The sequence below is a fragment of the Arvicanthis niloticus genome, chromosome 25, assembly GCF_011762505.2.
Source record: "Arvicanthis niloticus isolate mArvNil1 chromosome 25, mArvNil1.pat.X, whole genome shotgun sequence".
Taxonomy (NCBI): domain Eukaryota; kingdom Metazoa; phylum Chordata; class Mammalia; order Rodentia; family Muridae; genus Arvicanthis; species Arvicanthis niloticus.
In genome coordinates, this window is record NC_133433.1 from 35,468,226 (window position 1) to 35,490,622 (window position 22,397).

The window sequence follows — 22,397 nt, forward strand, 5'->3', positions numbered from 1 at the left end:
TTGTGTGTGAAAGCAGGCACACACATGTGTGTGAATGCAAGCATAAACATGTGGAGATCAGAAAACAACCTCCAGGGTTGCCTCACCTCCCACCTTGTTTGAGACAATCTATGTGACCCACGAGTTTCTGGGGATTCTCCACCTCCCATCTCACCTAAACTCTGGGATTACCTATGCTCACTAACAACAACAGCTTTATGTGGTTTCTGGGGATTCAAACTAAGGGCCTCCTGCTTGCCAAGCCAGTGGTTTATCCAGCGACCATCTCCCCTGCCCTCCTTGTTATATATTTAACATCCTTAAGTCCTCGTCGTTCTGAGAAAATCTATTCGAAGCCATGTCTGTTTTGCAGGTATCTGGGAGGCAATTACATTGCGGTCGTAGAAGGCTTGGAAGGATTAGAGGAGCTGAGAGAACTTCATGTGGAAAGTCAGAGGCTCCCCCTGGGAGAAAAGCTTCTGTTTGACCCAAGGACTCTTCGTTCTCTGTCAGTAAGGCCATACTCAAATGTTGGGACCAGAATGCAGTAAGGAATGAGTGAGGGTGGAGCAGGAGGTGCCGAGGGTGTTCTCCGGGAGTGTACATAATCTGCTTCTCTGCCCACTGAAAGCTGCGGGCTGAGGCAGCTTCTGTTGAGCCGTCCCTCCATGATAGTTTTCAAACAGGGCAGTGCTGCCCACTTCCTAGAGAGAGCTAGGAGAGAAAGAAGGACGTGTTCTGTGAACTGACGTTCTAACCCAGGCCCATAATGTGGGCATTGCTGATTATCATGGTCCGTGGTTTTAAATGTGGGAGACGCCTTAAGGAAAAGGGCGTGTACAACTACTTGACACGCTTTCATTGATTTGAGTTTTTCTGAAACACAATCTCAGGCATCGGCCTCCCAAACACTGGGGTTGTGGCGCGTGCGCTAACCAGGTTTGAGGATACATCTGTGTGGCTTCACAGCCAGTCTTAAACTGAGACGCAGGATTCACTGTTAGTCCTAAAATCCTCACGTGTCTTTGTCACACCACCTTCATTTCTGGAGTGGGAAATTTATAAACGTGACATAGTTGTACAGATTTCATTGGTTTCGATCTAAAGAACTCAGGAACGGAAGGAGTAACATGGTCCGTAGACAACTGACAAGTGTCCTTTAAGTTAGAAAAGAAGTGACAGGGTTACTAAGGTACCTACTTCCCATGGACTCCTCTGTGTTGTCATCAGACACATCTCAACCTCAGCTTCAACAACTAGCCCAACACCACTGAGGGGACAACTAGGCCTTTTACCAGTCAGCTCACTGGGGGCTTCTGTTTTTTTTCTGGGTAAAAAACAAGGAGCTCTGCAGGCGTGGTTATGGAACCAAAAAAGGGATGCTTAGACCAATTACAGGACACCTTGAATGCAAATGAAGGTCTTCCATTGCCTAGAAATAGAGTCGTGGGTTTGTGTCAATCACTGCGTTGCCTGTTTATCATCAGTGGCAGTGGTCCTCCGCTCGGCCAGAAGGAGCAAGTACTCCCTCTCTTGCTATGTGGATGCAGATCTACAGTTCACGGAAGTTTATTACAGCAAAATGTCTGGTATAAACTATTTGAAACAGGACGAGTGCAACAATTAGCAATCACCATTGTGTAGTTCTCTCCAGAACTCCATGAGCAGAAAAAGCAGTTGACCCTGCTGACGTGGCTGGTAGGCACTCACTCCTTTTGCTAAAGGTAGTCAGGCAACAAGTCCAAGAAAAGTCCAAGCACTGCCGGTTAGGAGTCAAATTGCACCATCTTCCCCACCCCCAATGTCTTCTGCTTATTTGCAGGAAAATGACCATCAGAAGGAATGCTTATAGTTAGATGTGTAAAAACATGTTAACACTAACTTTGGCACATTTCAGCAGAACTTAACATGCACCAGTGCCTCCAAAGGGGGCGCATCGTCATTCTTTGTTTCCATTTTATCACAGATCACCACTGAAAACATTTTGCTAGTTTAGCTTTTGCACAGGTTCAAGCAGATTCTGAAATCTAAATACTAAAGCATATTAGTATTTTTTTTTTCAATTATCTCAAGCCTTAAGAAGTATTAGTGGCCAGGTCTGAAAAGGGCACTGGATGGGTGACTACAACTAAATCCATTGTATCATACACAAATGTCATAATGAGATTATTACTTTGTACAAATAATAGAGACTCATCATGACTTCAAATGTCAGGATATTTTTCTCAAGGTTGGCTCTGCATGGCTGTCTTGGCAGATAGATTTGGCAGATTCCCAAGCCTCATTTAGTATTACCATATAATATATTTATGTTCTCATTTTAATAGCTAATGCTGAATTTATTATTTCAAATGCCTTCTGAACATGTCAGGTCATGTGACTTCTTCCCCATGTGACAAACACAGAACAGTCATGTGCTTAAACTGCAGTAAGCATATTTGTCCACAATGAGAAGTTCTTTTAACTGGTTGTATTTCTTTTCTTTTTAATTTGTAGCTTCCTTACCTTGTAAATTCAAATTGTATTCTAGAGGAGGAACATAGGGTTTGTGGAGGGAACAAGAGGCAAAAGTCTGCTCTATCACACACTGGAGTTCTAAAATATGAAATGTTACAATATGAAAAAAGACAGTGGCCGGGCAGTAGTGGCGCACACCTTTAGTCCCAGTACTTGGGAGGCAGAGGCAAGTGGATTTCTGAGTTCGAGGCCAGCCTGGTCTACAGAGTGAGTTCCAGGACAGCCAGGGCTACACAGAGAAACGCTGTCTCAAAAAGCCAAAGGAAAAAAAAAAAGAAAAAGAAAAAAGACAGTGGAACAAAACCTCCTGGCTGGTGTTTCATGCCTAAGAGAAGCCTGAGCTGGCACTTGGAAGCTTTTAGAGACCTGGGGCCTGAGTCCTACGTATAGCATTTAGATGGCTAACTAATGTTAACTTAGTTATTTTCCTTCTAGAAATCCCTCTCTACTTTGAATATCAGCAACAATAATATTGATGACATAAAAGATTTGGAAATGCTGGAGAATCTTAATCACCTGATTGCAGTTGACAACCAGCTGCTGCACGTGAAGGTAACACAAAGTCAACTTAAAGTACTTACACGGGATTGTGCCTTTACAATATACTTTGACATATTTATAAAGTGTGTCACCAAAAAAAAAAAAAAACCTATTTGATATTTCTTCAAGAACTATCTTCTGAATCTCTTAAATATAACTCCTGTATCTTCTTACCTTGTTTCTCCTCCATACCCAAGGTCTCCATAGGTCACCAGCTAAATGGGAGCAATATGCTTTTTCATATCTACATTATTTGTGCATCAAACTTTTTCTTCTAGAGACAAAGTTTCTTCTTCTTTAACTATTCTCCCAGTGAATGAGTTTCTAGGAACCACTCCTAGCTGTCCCCTGATACTGTGGAGAAGCACAGAGAAAACGCCCTATTCTAATTTGCACTAGTTAAGCGCACGCCTTGTTATATTGTACCATACCATGTCATTACATTGATCATTCATTCAACTATATGGAGGGCACTTCTATAAAAAGGAAGGATTCAGTTCCAGGCCTCACAAATGTACAAGCTGAGCACGGTGGCACATACCCGTAATCCCAGCGCTTGGAAGACAAAGGTGGTATGATTGCTGAAAGTTCAAGGCCAGCCTGGTGTACATAGAAAGAGTACCTCAGAAAGAAAGAAAGAGAGAGAGAGAGAGAGAGAGAGAGAGAGAGAGAGAGAGAGAGAGGAAGGAAGGAAGGAAGGAAGGAAGGAAGGAAGGAAGGGGGAGGAAGGAGAGATAGATAGATAGATAGATAGATAGATAGACAGACAGACAGACAGACAGACAGACAGACAGACAGACATAAAGAAAGCAAGCAAGCAAGCTAGAGGATGAACATGCCAGGTATAAGGGATAACAAATCTGCCTTTCTGGGACAAATTGGAATATCCAAAGAATCAAAGAGAGGTCTGTTGGGGCCTAGGCTGCCCCACGTTGGGCACTAGAAAATGTTGAAGCCTGAGCAAAATGTTGAGGCCCGGGCTGCCCCGCATTTGGTGGCCACTGTATCCCGGCCCAAGTTGCAGCTCCGGTCCTCGTGTCGGGGTTCAGCAAGAGAGACAGTGGGGGCGGACTCGAAGAATGGAGACCAGAGTGTGTTTCAATCCTGTTTATTCTTCAGTCTCTCTTCTCTCCAAGTCCCAAGTCCTAAGTTCCTAGTCCCTAGTTCCTAGTCCCTAGTGCCTCCAAGTTCCAAGTTACTTCTTCCAAGTTCTCTTCCAAGTGCCAAGTGCTACCTAATGCCTAATTCCTACTCCAAGTTGTACTCCAAGTTGTACTCTCTGAAGTGTCTTCTAAAAGTGTCTCCTACCTAATGTCAGGTAATCTGTTTTCCTCCAAGTTGTACTGTTTCTGTCTTCTCTCTGCTATGTCTGATTCTCTCTAGAGCCAAGTGTCTTCTACCTAATGTCAAGTAATCTGTTACTTTCTGTCTGCCTCTATCCTTTTATATGTCTCACTTCTAAGCCATGCCTTTTGGTCACACCTATAATCATGCCCTTAGGTCTTGTCTCTAAATCTGATCTTTACACTTCTAAGTCACACTCTTAAGTTACACACCTTTAATCTCACACACCTTTAATCTCACACACCCAAGGTATCTAAACCAAGATTATCGGAGTGTGCTCAGCTGTTGTAGGCTATTGTAATCCAAGTCTCATGTCAGGGTATATGGCTCAAGATGGCTGCAAAGCTGATAGCCGCTTTCTGCTAAAAGTCGGCCCCCAACAGAGGTCAGTTGTAGAATCCCAGGGCTGGCCTTTATTTCTGATACATTGCTGGTACCCACAAAGTTTAGTAATGCAGAAGCAACATTACAATACCGGATCAGAAAGAAAGACACCAGAGCCAGATGACAAGGTCCTCAGAGGACAGAATCATGACTTAATTCTAGGTTCAGAGACAGTCATTGGAAGGATTGTAGTTTTCAAAAGGATTTCTCTGCCTGTTGTATGAAGAATGAGTTTCAGTAACAAAGGCAAAGATATGAGTCTGGAAGCTACATAGACAAGAATTAAGATAATATGTTTGAAAAAAGGAGAAGATGGTTGCTTGGAGATGAGGAGTGGGTGTACTGAGTGTATTTTCAGATAGAACCCATAGAATGTTTAGGGTGCAGGAACAAAACAGTAAGCACGTTATCCTAGTTAAAAGACCAAAGGTATAAAAAAACTTATTCAATGGCTTTATAGCAGAAATTTCCCCAAATCCAGCAAAATAATTCCAAATCCACAAAGACATGATAAGAAACATGACTACTCAACGTTGTAGTGTAGTTAAATGTCAAAAGTATAGAACAAAGTACAAATATTGAAATCTGCCAGAGAAATACAAGTTGCTTAAAAATTTGAACCTATTAAGAAACATGTGCAAAAAAGTATGGACTTAGTTCACTGGAATCTGAATATAGTGCCCAGGATATATCTGAACATGCTTATGTGATTTAAATATTCCTCTGAAGGCTTAGTCAAAGGACAGAGCCCAGCATCTGAATATTAACTTTTTTCTTTGTATGTATTCTGAATCCAAGGTCTCTATGCTATGGCTTCAAGTTTTCCATTCTTTTTGTCTTACCCTACTGTTGGTAGAGCGTATGCCTTGGGGAAGAGATCTCCAATGCCATGCATAAGGTCAGTGACTTCCATTGAAAAGGTTGTCAGCAACAGACAGCTTTGTGCCGTGGGGAAAAGTCAGCCATTGTTAGAGAGAGCGACCAGCACCACGATAATGACCTGAGGTGTTCAGCACTTAGAGAGCAGCTGCCCCTGTATGGACACCAGTAGGTTCTGCAAATGGGTCCACAGAGAACACATAAGAACAACTGAATGTAGTTATTACGCAGGAAAGCATAACGTTAAAATGATAGCTTCTGCTGATAACTGACATTATCTCAAAAAAGAAAAATTCAGAATTTAAACTCAAATATATAGTTACAAATGGACTCTATAATCACTCATCTTAATAAATAATCATAATTATAATAGATTAACCAGTGCAATGAGAAATCCTCTTAGTCTTGTCTGTGGATTTTTTTAAAGATTTATTTATTTATTTTATATACCTTGGTGTTTTGCTTGTATGTTTGTCTGTTTGAAGGAGTCAGGTCCCCTAGAACTGCAGTTACAGAGCTGCCACGTGGGTGCTGGGAACTAAACATAGGTCCTTTGGAAGAGCAGCCAGTGCTCTTAACTGTGGCAGAGATGTCTCTAGCCCTTGTAAATGGATTTTTATGTAGTATAACAAAGCAGAAATGATAGTATTTACAGTATATTTTTGCATGAAAAATCATTTTAAAAATTTAAAATGATCTCTTAGAATGATTGTTGCTAAGGCTTCCAACCAGGATTGCAACTTGAACTGTGAAAAACGAAGACTATCTAAAAGGATTTTTAAAAGAACACATGTAGCAAGACAAACCTACAAACAAGCAAACAAAAAAACTGAAGTACTCCAAAGGCTACTGAAACCTTTGAGCTTGGAGTGGGAGTCAGGGGCGGAGGGAAGAAGTGAGCACATTAGAGCCTTGCACAGCCTTTGGAGTTTAGGGCATGGCCAAGCAGGGGCTTCATACCTTCCCTTCCCTCTCTCGACCTACAGCTGTCAGGAAGCCCTGCGCCATATTACCCTCTGACCCTCACAGCTCTGCAAGGCTAATCCAGGCCAGAGACTTCAGGGCAAGAGTAAATAAATAAGAGTGGTTGAAAGAACGCACAGAAAAGAAACCTGCTTTCCTCTCTCCCCTTCCCTTCCCTTCCTCCTTGAGTAGAGAACTTGGAAACCAGCTCCACTGTACCTCTTGATGTCACATCCTCTGGCCTGTTCTCCCTCATCTCCTGTCCATTCAGTGACATTCTTCTGTTCATACCTACTCTGTGATAGTGCTAGCCAGGCAATGGCAGAGACGACAGTCAGCATAAAACAGACAGTCCCTGGCCCAGGGGAACTCTTAGTGGAAAAGGGAAAGAAAACTCCGAGCATGTGCTCACCAGGGAAAAGTAAAGCAAACCCTGCACAAGGGCCACAAGGGAAGTGGGTGGTGCTGAGAACCTGCAGTGGAAGACTTGCATCAGCTGGTGAGGGCACCAGACTTCCTGGAGAAGGCACAGCTGAAGTGAGAAGGCGGACAGGCAAAGGCTTGTGTCCCTAAGGCAAACACATGCATTTCCAACAGGACGGATGGTAAGCTCAGTGGTGAGTGAAGCTGTGGACAGAGCAGCCACCTTGACTCTATTAATAGAGTCTTGTGCTTATTCTGAGCACACTGGGAGCCATTGAAGGTGTGACATAATTAGATGGTAGCATTTTGGAAAGGACCTGCTTAAGTAGGGTGTGAGAAACAGATCGGAAGAGTCCAGACTAAGAACTGAGGAGTGGTAGAAACCATAACAGTGGGGGTGGAAAAGGAATGAACAAATCAGAGAACCAACCTTTTGGAGAACAAACCGGGCAAGACTTGGTTCTGAGTTGGATATAGGGAATATGGAGCAGAGGAAAACAGGATACAGAGAGCTCCAGAGACAGGTTTGGGGAACAGAAGATCATGAATTTTGGTCAAGCAGAGTTGGAGTGTCTTTGAAACATTCCAGAAAAACACCACATTAACAGTTGGATGTGTAGGTTGCCTTTACTACAGAGGTAAGATGAGTGTGGGACTGACTGATTCTTCAGCAAACTGCTGGGCAATGAATACAGCATCGTGGATGCAGATTTGGAAGTGGGTATTGTTTTCTGTGCCTGGTGTATTGTTTTCTGGACACCGTGGTAGGCTATGGGAGGAAGGCTTATTTCTAACTGTGAATGGACCCTCTTCCATGAGCCAAGGTATGAAAAGAGACATTGTTTTTGAAGGAATAGATGTCAAATATGGAAAAAGTAGGAGTTCCTGATAAATCCTGATGGGTTAGCATCTTCTGCTGTCTCTATGGGCAGGTCAGCACTCAAAGACACTGGTGTTCTGTGAGGAGGGTTTACAGCACTGTCACCACACATTCTCTTCAGCCTCTCTCAGTTCAGTGAATTCTTCTCATGGATAAACTCAGATAACAGTTCACTATGTACACTGCTGTCTTCTATGAAATATGCTCTCATCTCTTAGAAACAACTGTTATAAAATAGTGCAGTCATATATTTGAGATGCCTGAGGTCAGAGCTTGGTTACATATGGAGCCATGAGATTCCTGGAATGCACAATCACTAAGGGATAAGGGAATGGTCCACAGATTGTAATGCCCCAAAGAACTGAGGCTTACACATTCCACGACTGCTAACATTTGGTTCAGGGCCCTTTCAGCCTGTGGAAGTGCCCAATGGTTGAGGAAACAGAATTGTTCTACAGCCTTATAACTTCACATGGAGTCAGAGAACTTGCATCAGCAGCAGAGGCGGCAGCAGCAGCAGAACAACCTCTTCACTAGAACCAATGCTCAGAACCTGCATTTAAACAGGGTCCTTTATGATTTTTTTTTAAATTTAAAATTACATTTTATTAGTGTGTCTGTGTGTGTGTGTGTCTGTGTGTGTGTGTATTAAGCAGTGGGAAATTTGTGAGAGTTAGTCTCTAACTTTAACCACATGGGACCCCAGGTCTGAACTCAGGTAGTCAGACTTGGTGACAAGCACTTTACCTGCTGAGCCATCCCACAGGCTCCCCCTGGCGATTCTTAAAGCACACAAAACTTTGAGAAGCATGACTCAGCAGGTCTGGTGATGGTGGATAAAGGATAGAGAAGGAAGACTGGAAGTAAGGATTTAAGAGAGGACCCAATAAGAGATGGCCAGGACCCAAAAAGCTGACTAGAAGGGAAAGGAGATGTGAGATCATAGGCAGAATACTGAGAAACTATTAGCCAAAGATGACCTACTGACCTACTTCTCCAGTAAGGTAGGTCCCACGGTCAGGTACTGAGGAGGAGAGAGAAGTTTTAAGTTAGATGATGACGATGATAATAACCTCTTTAAATCATGGAGCATCTACTTTAAATGACATTTCACAACTATTTTGTTTGAGAATTTCTTTCCTGTGACCTCTTTAAGCAGGCATGTATCAACATATAAAAACACCAAATAGTTTACAGTTTAAGTTCAACTTAAATTTATAAAAGTTGTTTGTGGGTACAGGTTGAGTTACAAGCTTCACGACGAACATTATTCAAGTTGCTAAAGCTACACAAAGTCAAATGCATGTGCAAAAGAGAAACCTGAAAGAACAACAACAAAACATATCCTTAATCTTCGCCTACGGTTTTCATGTCTGCAAAGTTTGCCAAATCAATGAGATGACCTGAGTTCATCCCACAGTCAGATTCATTAGTGATTTACTTCATTGGTTTTCTGGTGACCATTTATCATGAGGTATAGAATCCTCAGAATGAATGGGAAAGTAAAAAAGTGACATGCTTGCCTCTTATATAAACTAAATATTTGATTTATAATACACAAATGAACAAACCACGATAGGCTGTCATGTTTTCTTAGTTTCTAATTTATTCAACCTCTGTTCAATATTGATCCTGGCAGGCAGCATGGCCCAAAGATAAATTTATCCATTCCACACTTTAGTCAGGAACAAGCCAAAAATTATAGATTTTTCCCAGGCAGATGATGACAGGCAGTCAGAGGGATGACAAATGGCTGTCTTTAGATTTAGTAAGGACAGTTGGGCCAGACATTTCCGATAAAGATTGGAGCATGCTGGTCAAATACAGGTTCATCACAGTCATCATTAAAGCAGAGGCTGCCTGCCGCAAACACCCAGGCAGGAGCAGGGAACCGGCCTGCAGGGGAAAGGCAATTGGCGGCTCAGAATTTTGCAGCGTGCCTCTAAGCGATAGCATGACATGATCATTTATCAAACAGAGACTGTCCAGAAAAGTGTCTGGTTCCTTGAGTAATTTATTGAAGGGCAGGAGAGTGAAAGGATTTTATTAAGGACAGGAAGGCAATGAACAACCAGAGCGTATCCAAAGGGTAATCGTATTTCAGAACAGGATTAGTTTAGCCTTAAGTAAACATACACTGGAGGGAGTATGTCCAGGGTCATTTATCAAGTGAGGAATAATTAACAAAACTCCAAGCACTTTTTATCTGTATCAGTGTAAAGTTCTCTTGTTGTTCGGGGCATCATATTCAACAGTATGAAACATACAACACACAGTCCCTAAGAGTATGAGGAATACTAAACTCTTGCATAAAATAACTATAGCTGTGTTAAACCTGGAACAAAGGTTTCAGAAAGAGCAAAAGTTCAAAGACTGAGGGCTGAGATTATAATTCTGAAGGCTGCTTTCTTACATGAAGGTAACTACTTGTTGGTCAATGGGTCAGAAGCTTCATCTTTAAATTTTGCTCTGTTAATCCAAGTTAAGAGAAAGGGATTTAACTGAAGAATAGCATGGCAGGCAGAGACCTAGGGACTGATCTGTTTTGTTCCCTGAACTTTATATGCCATGATGATTAATTCTATGCAATCACTTATAAATAAAGACAGGAAACTAGGCATTGAAGGCACACACCTTTAATTCCAGCACTTAGGAGGCAGAGGCAAGTGGATCTCTGAGTTCAAGTACAGACCCATCTATAAAGCGAGAGTTCCAGAAGAGCCAGAACTACACAAAGAAACCCTGTGTTGAAAAACCAAATAATAGTAGTAGTAATAATAATAATAATAATAATAATAATAATAATAATAATAATAATAAAGACACGTGCACGATAATCAAAAGCACCGGGAACCAGAGGGCTGCTTCTCAGAAGACAATTCCTGTTTTTACAAGTTATTCGTTTGAGCCTTCGGAGTCAAGCATAGACTAAACTCTAGAGGTACATATATACCTTCAGAAAGTCACTATTTTAAAAAGCTATCTGCATTCTTTTTTTTTTTTTCCTTTCAGTTTTTTGAGACAGGGTTTCTTTGTGTACCTCTAGCTGTCCTAGAACTTGTTCTGTAGACCAGGCTGGCCTCGAACTCAGAGATCTGTCTGCCTCTCTACCTTCCAAGTACTAGGATTAAAGGTGTGTGCCACCAACACCTGGCACATATCTTTGTGTTTGTTGTGCTATTTTTTTTTTTTTTAAATAATCGAGATGTAGACACAACTAAAGTGCAGTGCATTACTTTTTGTTGTTGCTGTTGTTTTTGTTTTTCTTTCTTTTTTTTTCCAGGGGGTGTGTGTGTTGAGACAGGGTTTTTCTGTGTATCCCTGGCTGTCCTGGAACTCACTCTGTAGACCAGGCTGGCCTCGAACTCACAGAGATTGACCTGCCTCTGCATCCTGAGTGCTGGGATGTTGGTTGTTTATGTATTTTATGTGCTTGAGTAAAATACAGGCCTTCGCCACCGTTGCCCAGCCCTTGATTTTGTTTTTAAAGACGGACTGTTTGGGCACACATAAGAAACACTCCAAGTATATATGCTTTCTGTCAAATAGTAGTTAAAGGAACATGTAAGAGGAGGGGGAGAAAGCAAGAAAAGGAATGGCAGGAAGACAAAGAATTGGGGCAGAGGGGGGTTTGACACTGGCTTAGGAAAGAAAGGCAGCAGGGAGAGAGGAGGTAAGTTAGGGAGACTGGAAGGCTGCTTCTGAACGCCGCTCATCGGCCTTCCTCACCTCCATGGGACCTGTGGACTGCAGATCACTCTTTAAATATCAACATGTCATTTCTGGTAAGCTCTAAAAGCATGCAAGTAGTTACCAAGAAATGCAAAACAAAGCTGAATGTGGTGGTGCACACTTTCAATCCCAGTGTTTTGTAGGCAGAGGCAGGTCGATCTCTGTGAGTTCGAGGTCAACCTGATCTACACAGTAAGTGCCAGGCCAGTCAGAGTTACATGAGACCCTGTCACAACCAAATCCAAACCAACAAATAAATAAATACAAACAGAAAAACAACAACCACAACAAAAGAAGTAAAAGAAATTGTAACGCCAGAAAGAGTATCATTTCAAAGGAAGTTCTTAGGCCCCCAAAAGATGAGCCATGCATAACAGTGTGTTCAATGTGGTCTCCAGGCAAGGGTTTTTTGTTGTTGTGGTGGTTGTTTTTTTCTGTTTTGCAGTTTGACAGGATTTTCCCACATTCTTCATTAAAAAATAGGCAACAATGTATCCTGCCTGCAGTGCTGGCAGACCGTGTTGTTGTTTAATTTGATGAGCCAATGGGTTTTATAAGGGTTACTTACAGGGAGATGGGTGAGGGGTTACTTACAGGAGCAGAAATGACTCAGACAGCTGCATCACCAAAAACCTTCTCCAGCATGGGTAACACTCCGGAAAGCTGGGAGCCCGGAGCACACTGCACAGGCTGCAGGCAGCTCAATACACTGGGGAGTGTCCTTTCCAAGTGCCTCAGGATGCTCGGAGCCTCTCTCCAGGGCAGATGGGGTGGTCTCTGCTCCTTCCAGACAACTCATCTGAATGTTTTTCAGCAATGGCAGATGAAGTGTTTACTCGCTACTCTTCAATTGCCTTAATGTGTAAACTTTTATGGACTCCCCTGAGAAGAGTGTATCTTCCATAAGCAGGAAGTGTTTTCCTAACCACAGATTGAGTCGATTTAGGGATGACATGATCAAGAGCAGCACCGTGATCCACATTTTTCCTCCTAATGTCTAGTGTAGACAAAACTGGTGGTTTTGTGACTCCTACCCGGGGAGCTAGGATGCTGTAGACATCATTAGCCACCTTGAAAAGCAGTTGCCACGAGGCGTACTAATAATCATAAAATTCCTGTGCTTTCCTTTTTCTTTTCCGACTACAGGACTTGGAGCTTTTACTGAAAAAACTGATGAAGCTGTGGAAAATGGATCTAAATGGAAATCCTGTTTGTCTTAAACCAAAATACAGGGACAAACTGATACTGATGTCCAAGTCATTGGGTGAGCGTTTTACATTAACCCAATTTAAAGCACGTGTTTAACTTTTAAGTTAATTTATCATCAAGCTTTCAGAAATATGAATATAGCCGGGCGGTGGTGGCGCACGCCTTTAATCCCAGCACTTGGGAGGCAGAGGCAGGCGGATTTCTGAGTTCGAGGCCAGCCTGGTCTACAGAGTTAGTTCCAGGACAGCCAGGACTACACAGAGAAACCCTGTCTCGAAAAACCAAAAAAAAAAAAAAAAAAAAAAAAAAAAAAGAATATAACATCTGGCTCTGGAAACCAAACTTAAGTTTAAATGTTTAAATAATAGCAAAGTTAAGAATACGAAGTAATGCATGAAAACATTTCTTCTATTCATAAATAAACACCAGGCAGGCTTTTAATGGAAAAAGTGGCCAGTACCTACAAAACTGGCTAGCCATCAGTGTGCTAAACGGAGCTTGGTGCAAACCCTTGGCAGGGCCCTAGACTCCTTAGCTCTTGTTCTCAGCTACAACTAATTAAGGTTTGCTCACCTGCCATTTGCCTAGGAACACATGAAAGGGGACTGGGGAGTTGCTTCATCAAATCCTTACAAATAACAACATCCCTAAGTCTACCCTACACTGGAGGAGATGGGCCAAAGCACTTGGTTTTGTCAAAATTCCCTAGCATCAGAGGGACAGGCAGGACCATGTTACAAAGGAGCCTTGTGAGAGAGTGTTCTGTAGCTGAACTCTGGGGCATGGTATACTTGGGTATAAGCATTAATAAAGAGCTAAAATATGATAAAAAAACATCTTCAAAACTCATAGCTGTTTCATCATAATGCTAGTGTAGTGATTCTCTGACGTGGAGAAAATCGAATCAAATAATGGAAAATATCTTTTTCTCAAAGTGTATGTGCAGGAGCTATCTATACATGCCCAGCACGGCAGAGAACAAACGACACACAGAGAATTGTGGCGGTATGTTTTCAAAGTTCTGCAGGTGACTCTGATGTGCGGCCACTTCCCCTTACCTTTCTGACACCACACACAACTGCATTAGTCTGCTTTACTCAGCCAGAGGAAAAAGTAAATACAATTAATGTTTAATGATTAAGAATATTCTAACAAGAAGCAGGTCTGGCGGCACATGCCTTTAAGTCTACACGTGAGAAGCAGAGGTGTGAGTTCAAGGACAGCTTAATCTACATATCTCATATTAGGACAGCCAGAGCCACATTATAAGACCCTGACTCAAAAACAAAAATGTAATATGGGCTGCAGTGTGGTTCACTGATTCACTAGGCCCTGACTTTAATCTTCAGCTCTGGATTTTTAAAAGCAAAAGTTATTCAAATCTTCTCTTACATAACTATTCCTTTATAACACACTTTATGATTACAAAATTAATACTTTAAAGGAAAAAAGTCAGGTGGTAGTGGTGCATGCATTTAATCCCAGCCCTTGGGAGGCAGAGATGGAGGCAATCTCTGAGAGTTCAAGGCCAACCTGGTCTACAAAGTGAGTTCCAGGACAGCCAGGACTGTTACACAGAAAAATCAAAGAAGCACAGGGTTCATTGGTAGAATGCTCATCCAGTATGCACAAGCCCCAAGTTCTGTCACCAGTACTACAGGGAAAACATGCAGAGGAGAAAAAAATTCCTCCAATTCCTACCATAAATCCACTGTTAAAAACTTTAGTGTATGTCTTTCAAGTCTGTGCACATACACACACAACAAATCACTTGATGCTTGTCTTTGTTATTCTTATTCATCTTCTTTTTACCACATTTAAGACCCATAACAACAACAACAATAATTATAAAAGTTAAAAGACTATGAGGAACCATAGTCTTAAAACCATAGGTTTAAAAATAAACCATTTTATGTTTTACAGTTTACCCAGTCCTCAAACAAACTGTACTTACCTGTTTTACGTAACATGAGTGGAAGCACATTTCCTGTTGAGAACAAGTTGTTAAAATGAAATAAATCTTACTATCTATGTCAGTTACCTGCTTTCTCTTCAAAATCACTCTATACATAAGAGCCTTATGCAAGATTATGTGCTAAAAGTGACATGGAATCAGATTACTCAAGACAGTGTGTGTGTGTGTGTGTGTGTGTGTGTGTGTGTGTGTGTGTGTGTGTGTGTACAGATATGTGTATGTATATTCACCCAAAATATACTAGCAAGTTATATAATTACTAACAGAAGCAAATAAGAAAAGGCATCAACAGAGACAAGCATGTGAGAAACTGAGCTAATCTTGTGAGAAATGTGAGAAAAGTGGCTGATCTTGTGGTTAAAAAAGCATGATGGCAAAACATGCTGCCAACTTCTTGAACTGTAGTTTGGAAAGTGCTCGTCGTTCGGGTAAGAAACGTGGAGAAAATGTAAAGTGACTCCACCTCCAGAGACGAGGCCTCTGGTGTCCACAGCCAGCCGCAGTTAGGAACTACAGGACACTGTAGTAAGGCATTTGGAGAAAGCATGTTTACCTCATGCACGGTGACACCACAGTGTTAGGTAGCTATTAATCTCCTTGCCTGAGTTAAACATTACCATAGTGTGCCAGGCCAGGGAGAATGTGGTGCTTCTGGGCCAGCACTCTGCCTGCTGCCTGCAGTCTCCTGCATGCTGGAGTCTGTCACCTGTGGGTGAGGAACAGGCCACTATACTCTGTTTACCACTTTACTCTATACTTTAAATACAACATTATTTTAAAACACTACTTTAAATACAATATTATGGGTATTTAAGTGGCAGCATCAAATCTCTCAGCAGCAGAATTATCTTTTTTTTAGAGTAGTCTCGGGTTCCCTGAAAGAACATGACCAAAAAACTTTTACTGTATCCTTACTATATAATCTGGGGCTCAGTGGAAGACCTTACTCAGATGATAAAAGACAGTTTAAGAATTATACAGATACATTTAGTCTTTTTATTAAATAAAAGCCACAAAAACCACTTTATTTATATGATACAAATATAATATAGGTAAAATAAAATAAAGGACTTGTTCAGTATTTCATAGACTATCCATATATAATAAATTGTCACCTATCAGAAATTGCATATAAAGACATACTAGAATGCTTACTATATATACATTTAATAGAGAGTATATATGTATATGCATACATACATATATACATATATGTATACATGTCTGTATAAATGTGTGTATGTACATATGTATGTATACATATGTATACATACAAACACACACACATATACACATAGACAGATAGATAGATAGATAGATAGATAGATAGATAGATAGATAGATATTTGAATTTGAGACAGGGTTTCTTTGTGTGGCCCTGGGGCCCTGGGTATCTTAGAACTCTCTCTCTAGACCCAGCTGGCCTCAAACTCAGACATCTGCCTGCCTCTGCCTCCTGAGTGCTGGTATTAAATGTGTGTGCCTTTAATACATATATACTATATATATAAATGTATATATAGTAAGCATTCTAGTCTGCCTAGCTTTTATATTATGTTTTTCTAATACAAATAATTAAGTTTATAAAATATTATTTTACTTGCATTGTAACAACATTTCTACTTTGAAGAACCAGCATGATCTTAGAAGGGGATTCAAGCCCAGACTGCTCACAGAGAGCATCTTCAGCAGGGAGGGCAGGGCATGAACAATAAAAGATCCTTTTCTCTTCTTTCATTATGTTTCAGTTGTTTATAATAAGTGCCTATTTTTTTAAATCAGGAAACTAAAAATAAAAAAAATAAAAAAAACAAACTCAATAAGTTTAAGTGTAAAAGCCAGGGAGGTAATACAGTCAGTAGAGTGTTTGCCATAAATGAGGGTCCATGTAAAAGGCCAGGATGCTGTCTCATGCCCATGATTCTGGCACTGGGGGGAAAGTTTCTAGAACTCAGTAAGTAGCTAGTCCTTCCAAACTGGTGAGCTCCAGTTTCAATGAGAGATTCTATCTTCAAGATTAAAGTGAATATATATATATATTTGAATTTGAAACAGGGTTTCAAAAAAAACCCTGACCCTTGATATAAAGCTAGACCATTGATAACAGTCTGTGGACTACACACACACACACACACACACACACACACACACAGAAATACATACACATGCACAAACCACACAGTAAAGTTAAAAATAAATAAGTGTATAAATAAGAATTTTTCTCAATTCTTTTTAAATATATTTCTAAAGATTTATATATTTCATTTATATGAGTACACTGTAGCTGTCGTCAGACGCACCAGAAGAGGGCATATATAACATCCTGTACTTTTAACATACATATCTTCTCCAGAATTTCTTGATGGAAAAGAAATAAAAAATCTGGAAAGACAATTCCTAATGAATTGGAAAGCATCCAAAGATGCCAAGAAAATCAGCAAGAAGAGGAGGAGCAGAAATGAGGATGCAAGCAGCTCCTACATGAGTAAGTGCTCTTCTACAGCAGAGGGAGACCAGACGGGAAGCGGTCTTCCACTTTCATAGACCTCAAATGTTTTTTGTTTTGTTTTGTAATCCACAGACAACTAAAGCCTGCAATGTTTGAAGTTAACCATTTAATTTTCTCAAAGGAACCCTTATTAATCCCTTTATAACTACTGTGCACAAAACTAATTAACAAAAGTTAAAGTTATGTAAAAACACCCACATGCAGGCAAAACACATAAAATAAAAATAAACAAATCTTTTTTTAAAAATTGAATGTGACGGTAAGATGAGAGAATCAGGAGTTCAGGACCAGCCTTGGCTACATGAAACCTTGTCTCAAACTAAACAAAAGCTCCAGGGATTAGCAATGATGGAGAACGTGAGCCTTACTTCCTTATCTCCGGGATCAGGAATAAGGGGGAAGAATTTATTTTTGGTTTTTTGAGACAGGGTTTCTCTGTGTAGTCCTGGCTATCCCGGAACTCACTCTGTAGACCAGGCTGGCCTCAAACTCAGAAATCCGCCTGCCTCTGCCTCCCAAATGCTGGGATTAAAGGCGTGCACCACCACTGCCCTGCGGGGGAAGAATTTATAATGTCAAATATAAGCTCATAATGCCAAATTGTTGAGCCTGTGGTTGCTCCACCCATGTGTTAGGCAAAGCATGCAAGTAGAGCGTTGGATGTAGGCTTCTTGGTAAACACAAGGCTAAGCAAAGGAAACAAAGGAAGGAGCCAGGGCAAGTTAAAGCCCCTAAGGACATGTCCCTAGTGACCTGCTCCCACCTTACCATCCCCCCAGTTCTGCCAGATCACAAATCCACTCATCATTAGGCCAGAGACCTCAGCATCTAATGTCCCTGTAAGCAGCTTTACAGATTTGTGCTTCTCCCATCCTCCAGCCATGTCTGTGTGTCTGCACACGAGTCTGCACACATATATGCAGGTGCCCATGAAGTCCACAAGAGAGTCAGATCTCTGGGAGATAGAGTTACAGACATTTGTGAGTTGCCCAGTGTAGATCCTGGGATTCAGACTCTACTCTTCAAGGTCACAAAACAAGTGTTCTTACCAACTGAGACGTCTCTGTCACCCCTGCCCACCAAAGCATTTGACAAACAAAATCAGCCTACTGATTTTGAGAACAAAGAGAAGCAACTGTTATACATTGTAATTTTATACATATATATATATATATATATATATATATATATATATATGTATGTATAAAAGCTTTCTAAATTTGTAGCTCTATACAGGGAATTAAAGTAAAATTACATAGATTGTAGCCTCTTCGATGATCTTACAATTAAAAAGTAATCTTAAATATAGCCATGTAAACTAAAACTGGAAATATAATCAAGTGCTTCAATAAGATCCAAAATGATTCCATTTTTTAAAAGTGTTTTCATAGCACATGGAAGATTAATATATTGATTTAACAAATATTTTCAGGGTAGCTCAGGGTGAGACCATGAGTTTAATCTTAATACTTAGGAAAAATAATTAAGCATGTTGGATATTGGCTATTGAAGGCAGTGGGGTTTTGTGAGAAATTTTAATCCAGCAACATGACTACTTTGGCAAGGGATCACAGCCAAAGACCTTCTAGGTCTGTGTGATCCTCCTGAAATACAGACATGCCACATACCTTTAATCTCTCTGGCTGGAATACAGACACATCCTTAGTACACACCTTTAATCCTAAACCGTATAGGTAAAGTTAGTTTGTAAAAGAAAGCAGCCATGCTTGAAAGTGACATCTAATTGAGGGGCAGAAAGAGTGACAAATCAGAAAAAGATAGAATGAGTCAGAAATAGGATATGTCCAATTCACAAGGACAGGAAAGAGAGTGGACTTAAAAGAGCATCAGAGAGAGAGAGAGAGAGAGAGAGAGAGAGAGAGAGAGAGAGAGAGAGAGAGAGAGAGGCAGTTTTACCAGGACAGTTCTACAGAGACAGGTTGAAGACAAAAGGAGCCAGAGAATGAGAAGGAGCAAGAAGATTATTACAGATTGCCAGAGTTAGTTTAAGGCCAAGCAGAACAATTTAGTCAGAAGCCAAGAGAAGCCAGTTTGAATCAGTCAGCTCGGAGAGAAATTTGAGCCAGACAGATAGAGTTCAGAAAGAGCTAGAAAGGGTGATCTTATTCAGTAGTAAGCATCTGAGATTACGGTAACATCAGGCAAATAACTTTTATAGACCTTGAAGGTAAACAAGACCTTCCCCACTAAAAGGGACATCACAGCTGGAAACCATAAATGATATAGAATAATTGCTCAAGTAAAGACATGAACATATCCCAACAATTAGACATGACTAGTTCATGCTGTAAAAGTTACTTTGAAAATAAATTTAGAAGAGCAAAATTTAAGTCAATTGCTTATATTAATGCTAGCATGTTCATTTTCTCTATAAGAATTAACTATGAATTTTCTTTTGCGTTTTTTTATGTATAAGAGTCTGTGATGTTTTATTTGGTGTATTAATTTATTATTGATTTTACTGTGGATTTGTCTTTTTTAAATTCCATTCCATAACATATAATTTAAGATACTAATGTATACCATTTGATAATCTAGTAATTAGTTTCAAAGCAGGATGCTTTTAATTCTTTGTATGCTACAGGTAACTTTGAAACAATACATCACATAGTTCCTGTTTATTACCCACAGGTGGGTAAGCCAAAAGTAGTCTTTTTCTCTGATGTACAGAGGTATCTTGTACATGGAAAAGCATCTTCAAAATGTTCCCAAGAAGATAAAACTACAATTACTGAAGACATAGGGTAGGTCCCTTCAAATGTTTGTATGGTTTGTCTTTTTCAGGGGAGTGGGATACCTGACTGTCAACGCAAACGAAGAGGGGTCCTCCTAGTTATCTGCCCTTTGTCCTTTTAACACACACACATACACACACACACACACACACAGACACACACACACACACACACACACTTCATTGTTGGTCACCACAAACACTCATAAAACTGCAGAGGTGGGGATGGTGGGAGGGAAAGGTAGGGGCAGGAAAGTTCCTAAAGATGTGGATAAAGACATCTGAGTATTCAGGGGAAAGGCACCATCTCAAAGGCAAGTGAGGCTTGGGCAGATGGGCTCTAGTGATGGGGTGGAAGGAAGAGGGTGTGACAGATGGCAGTAGAAAGTAGGAGCACAGAGAGTATGTAGACTGTTCTCTCCTCTGCTGCAAGACAAAAGTTCTGAGCCTGCTCTCTCTGGAGACATTGGAAGCTTCATTCACTCCCAAATGGGTTTATGATCCAAAAAAAGGTTTGAGTCTTGAGTCTAACTTTGACTCTAAACTCATTTCAGCTTTGTATAAATCTGTTACAAACTTCCTAATGAGAAAACAGTTTTGTTTTTTTAAAAATTCACATTGTTTCTATATAAACTTACACCAATCCAGGAAATAACCTCATTTATTCTAAAATACATATTTCCCATGCATCAAACAATACAATATAGAACTACAAACAAGTAGTGGCTGGCATACGGCCAGCTAAAATCCCAGAACTCTGGAGGTTGAAGCAGGATGATTAGGTGTTCTCAGTTGTCACCAGCTAAACAGCAAGTTCAAGGCCATCCTGAGCCAAGGGTGCCTGTCTTTTTAAAAAACAATAAGACAATCCTAATCTCAAATATTTTACAAGCTATGTGAGGAGCAGATCTGCCACAACTGATGTATAACGTTGGCAATGCTGATATATAATGCTGAGAGTTGTTAACACATTCTATACATTTTATTTCAACCTTTTCCCTAGTTATGTACAGTTTCCCTCTTTGTTTAATCTCCCTCCCTTGCCCCTCCCAAGAAGTACTGAGATTGAACCAAGGTCCTCAGTCATGCAAGACAAGCAGTCTACTGAGCTACAGCCGAGCCCTTCCTTTGCACTTAACAGCAATCCCATGATTACTCTGCTGGCCTCCCAGTCATTCTTACAATAGAGCTCTTCACTATAATGAAGGCTAATACATATCTCACTGAGAACGTAATCAGAGCTAGTGGATGTACATTGGAACTGTATTCATCTTTCCGGAGCTGCCCGCTGAAGGGCAGGCTCGTCTGTCGTGTGATGCTCATTTCAGGGTCTTGTGTGCCAGTCATGACTTGACAATCTCTAGCCAAGCCCAGCAGAAGAAGCCCCGTGAAGGCACTGGGGCCCAGTCCTACCCCTGCCCGCCGCAGGGCAGCTCAGGACTGATGTGGTGCAGACCTAGAGTCGGTCTGTGCTTCTTGGAGGGAGGAGAGGAAGACTGCAAAAGGAATCCTAGTTTTGGTTTTCGCCTCTTCTCCATTCGCAGTAACATGGGAGCTGTATGAGAGCATGTTTTGCTGTTCACACACAACCTGCAAAACCAGAGCCTCCCACACTACCCAAACAGTCTCTTAAAGACAGACAATGTCCTATAAACTCGACAGCTCTATTTGCTGTTGTTTTGTTTTTCAAGATTTTGTTTCTTTGCCAAGGACTTCCACAAGTACTGCTTGTATGTCCCTAGGTGAATTAAACAACAAACCAGGAGAATAAACATGGCCTCAGGAGACGAAGTTGCTGAACTTTATTCATGACCACGTAGTAATTAGCTCCACAGTGAGCTGACACAGCACACCCTATCCATGTGTAGCATCCAGATCCTTAGGAACACGCTACTGAGACAGCAGGGCCTGCTCTTCTCTCTATCCCAACCAACCTCCAAGTGAAGGGCGGCTCTTAAAGTAGAAACCACCTCTGTTGCAAGTATGAACTGCTCTAAACAAGGCCAGCAGAACAGGAGGTTTGTGAGACGCCTCTGCCACCATGTGAAACTGAACGCGTTCAATTCAGAGTTTTAAGTTTTAGCTGTGGAAAAAAAAATGTTAGGCAAAGTGCTAATGTTTACTATTTCCTCAGGAAACCTTTTCTCTGAAAGCATGCCAAATATTGTTTTGGTTTAAGTCTGATTGAATAGTAACATTAGTTATGTCTCTTTTTAATAAAAGGTGACCAAATATATTATACAAGTTCCTCAAGTGCTTTTAAAAACACTTGAGTGTTTTAAAAACAATTTTTTAGGGTGTGCCTGAT

General features: G+C 40.9%; 1 protein-coding gene across 2 annotated transcripts in view; it reads left to right on the forward strand.

The window, feature by feature from the left end:
• The window catches only part of Ppp1r42 (protein phosphatase 1 regulatory subunit 42), a 36,791-nt gene that overhangs the window by 9,254 nt on the left and 5,140 nt on the right, over positions 1-22,397 (forward strand). The window contains exons 4-8 of one of the 2 annotated variants that reach the window (XR_013107355.1): positions 353-491; positions 2,932-3,048; positions 12,788-12,905; positions 17,179-17,310; positions 19,987-20,099. Coding sequence is in view for 1 of the 2 variants with exons in the window: in XM_076924391.1 (XP_076780506.1) it covers positions 353-491; positions 2,932-3,048; positions 12,788-12,905; positions 17,179-17,310; positions 19,940-20,099 (666 nt within the window). In the remaining variant the exon portion in view is untranslated. Of the gene's footprint in view, positions 1-352; positions 492-2,931; positions 3,049-12,787; positions 12,906-17,178; positions 17,311-19,939; positions 20,100-22,397 lie in introns of both variants that reach the window. The other variant, XM_076924391.1, reaches the window with a different exon arrangement.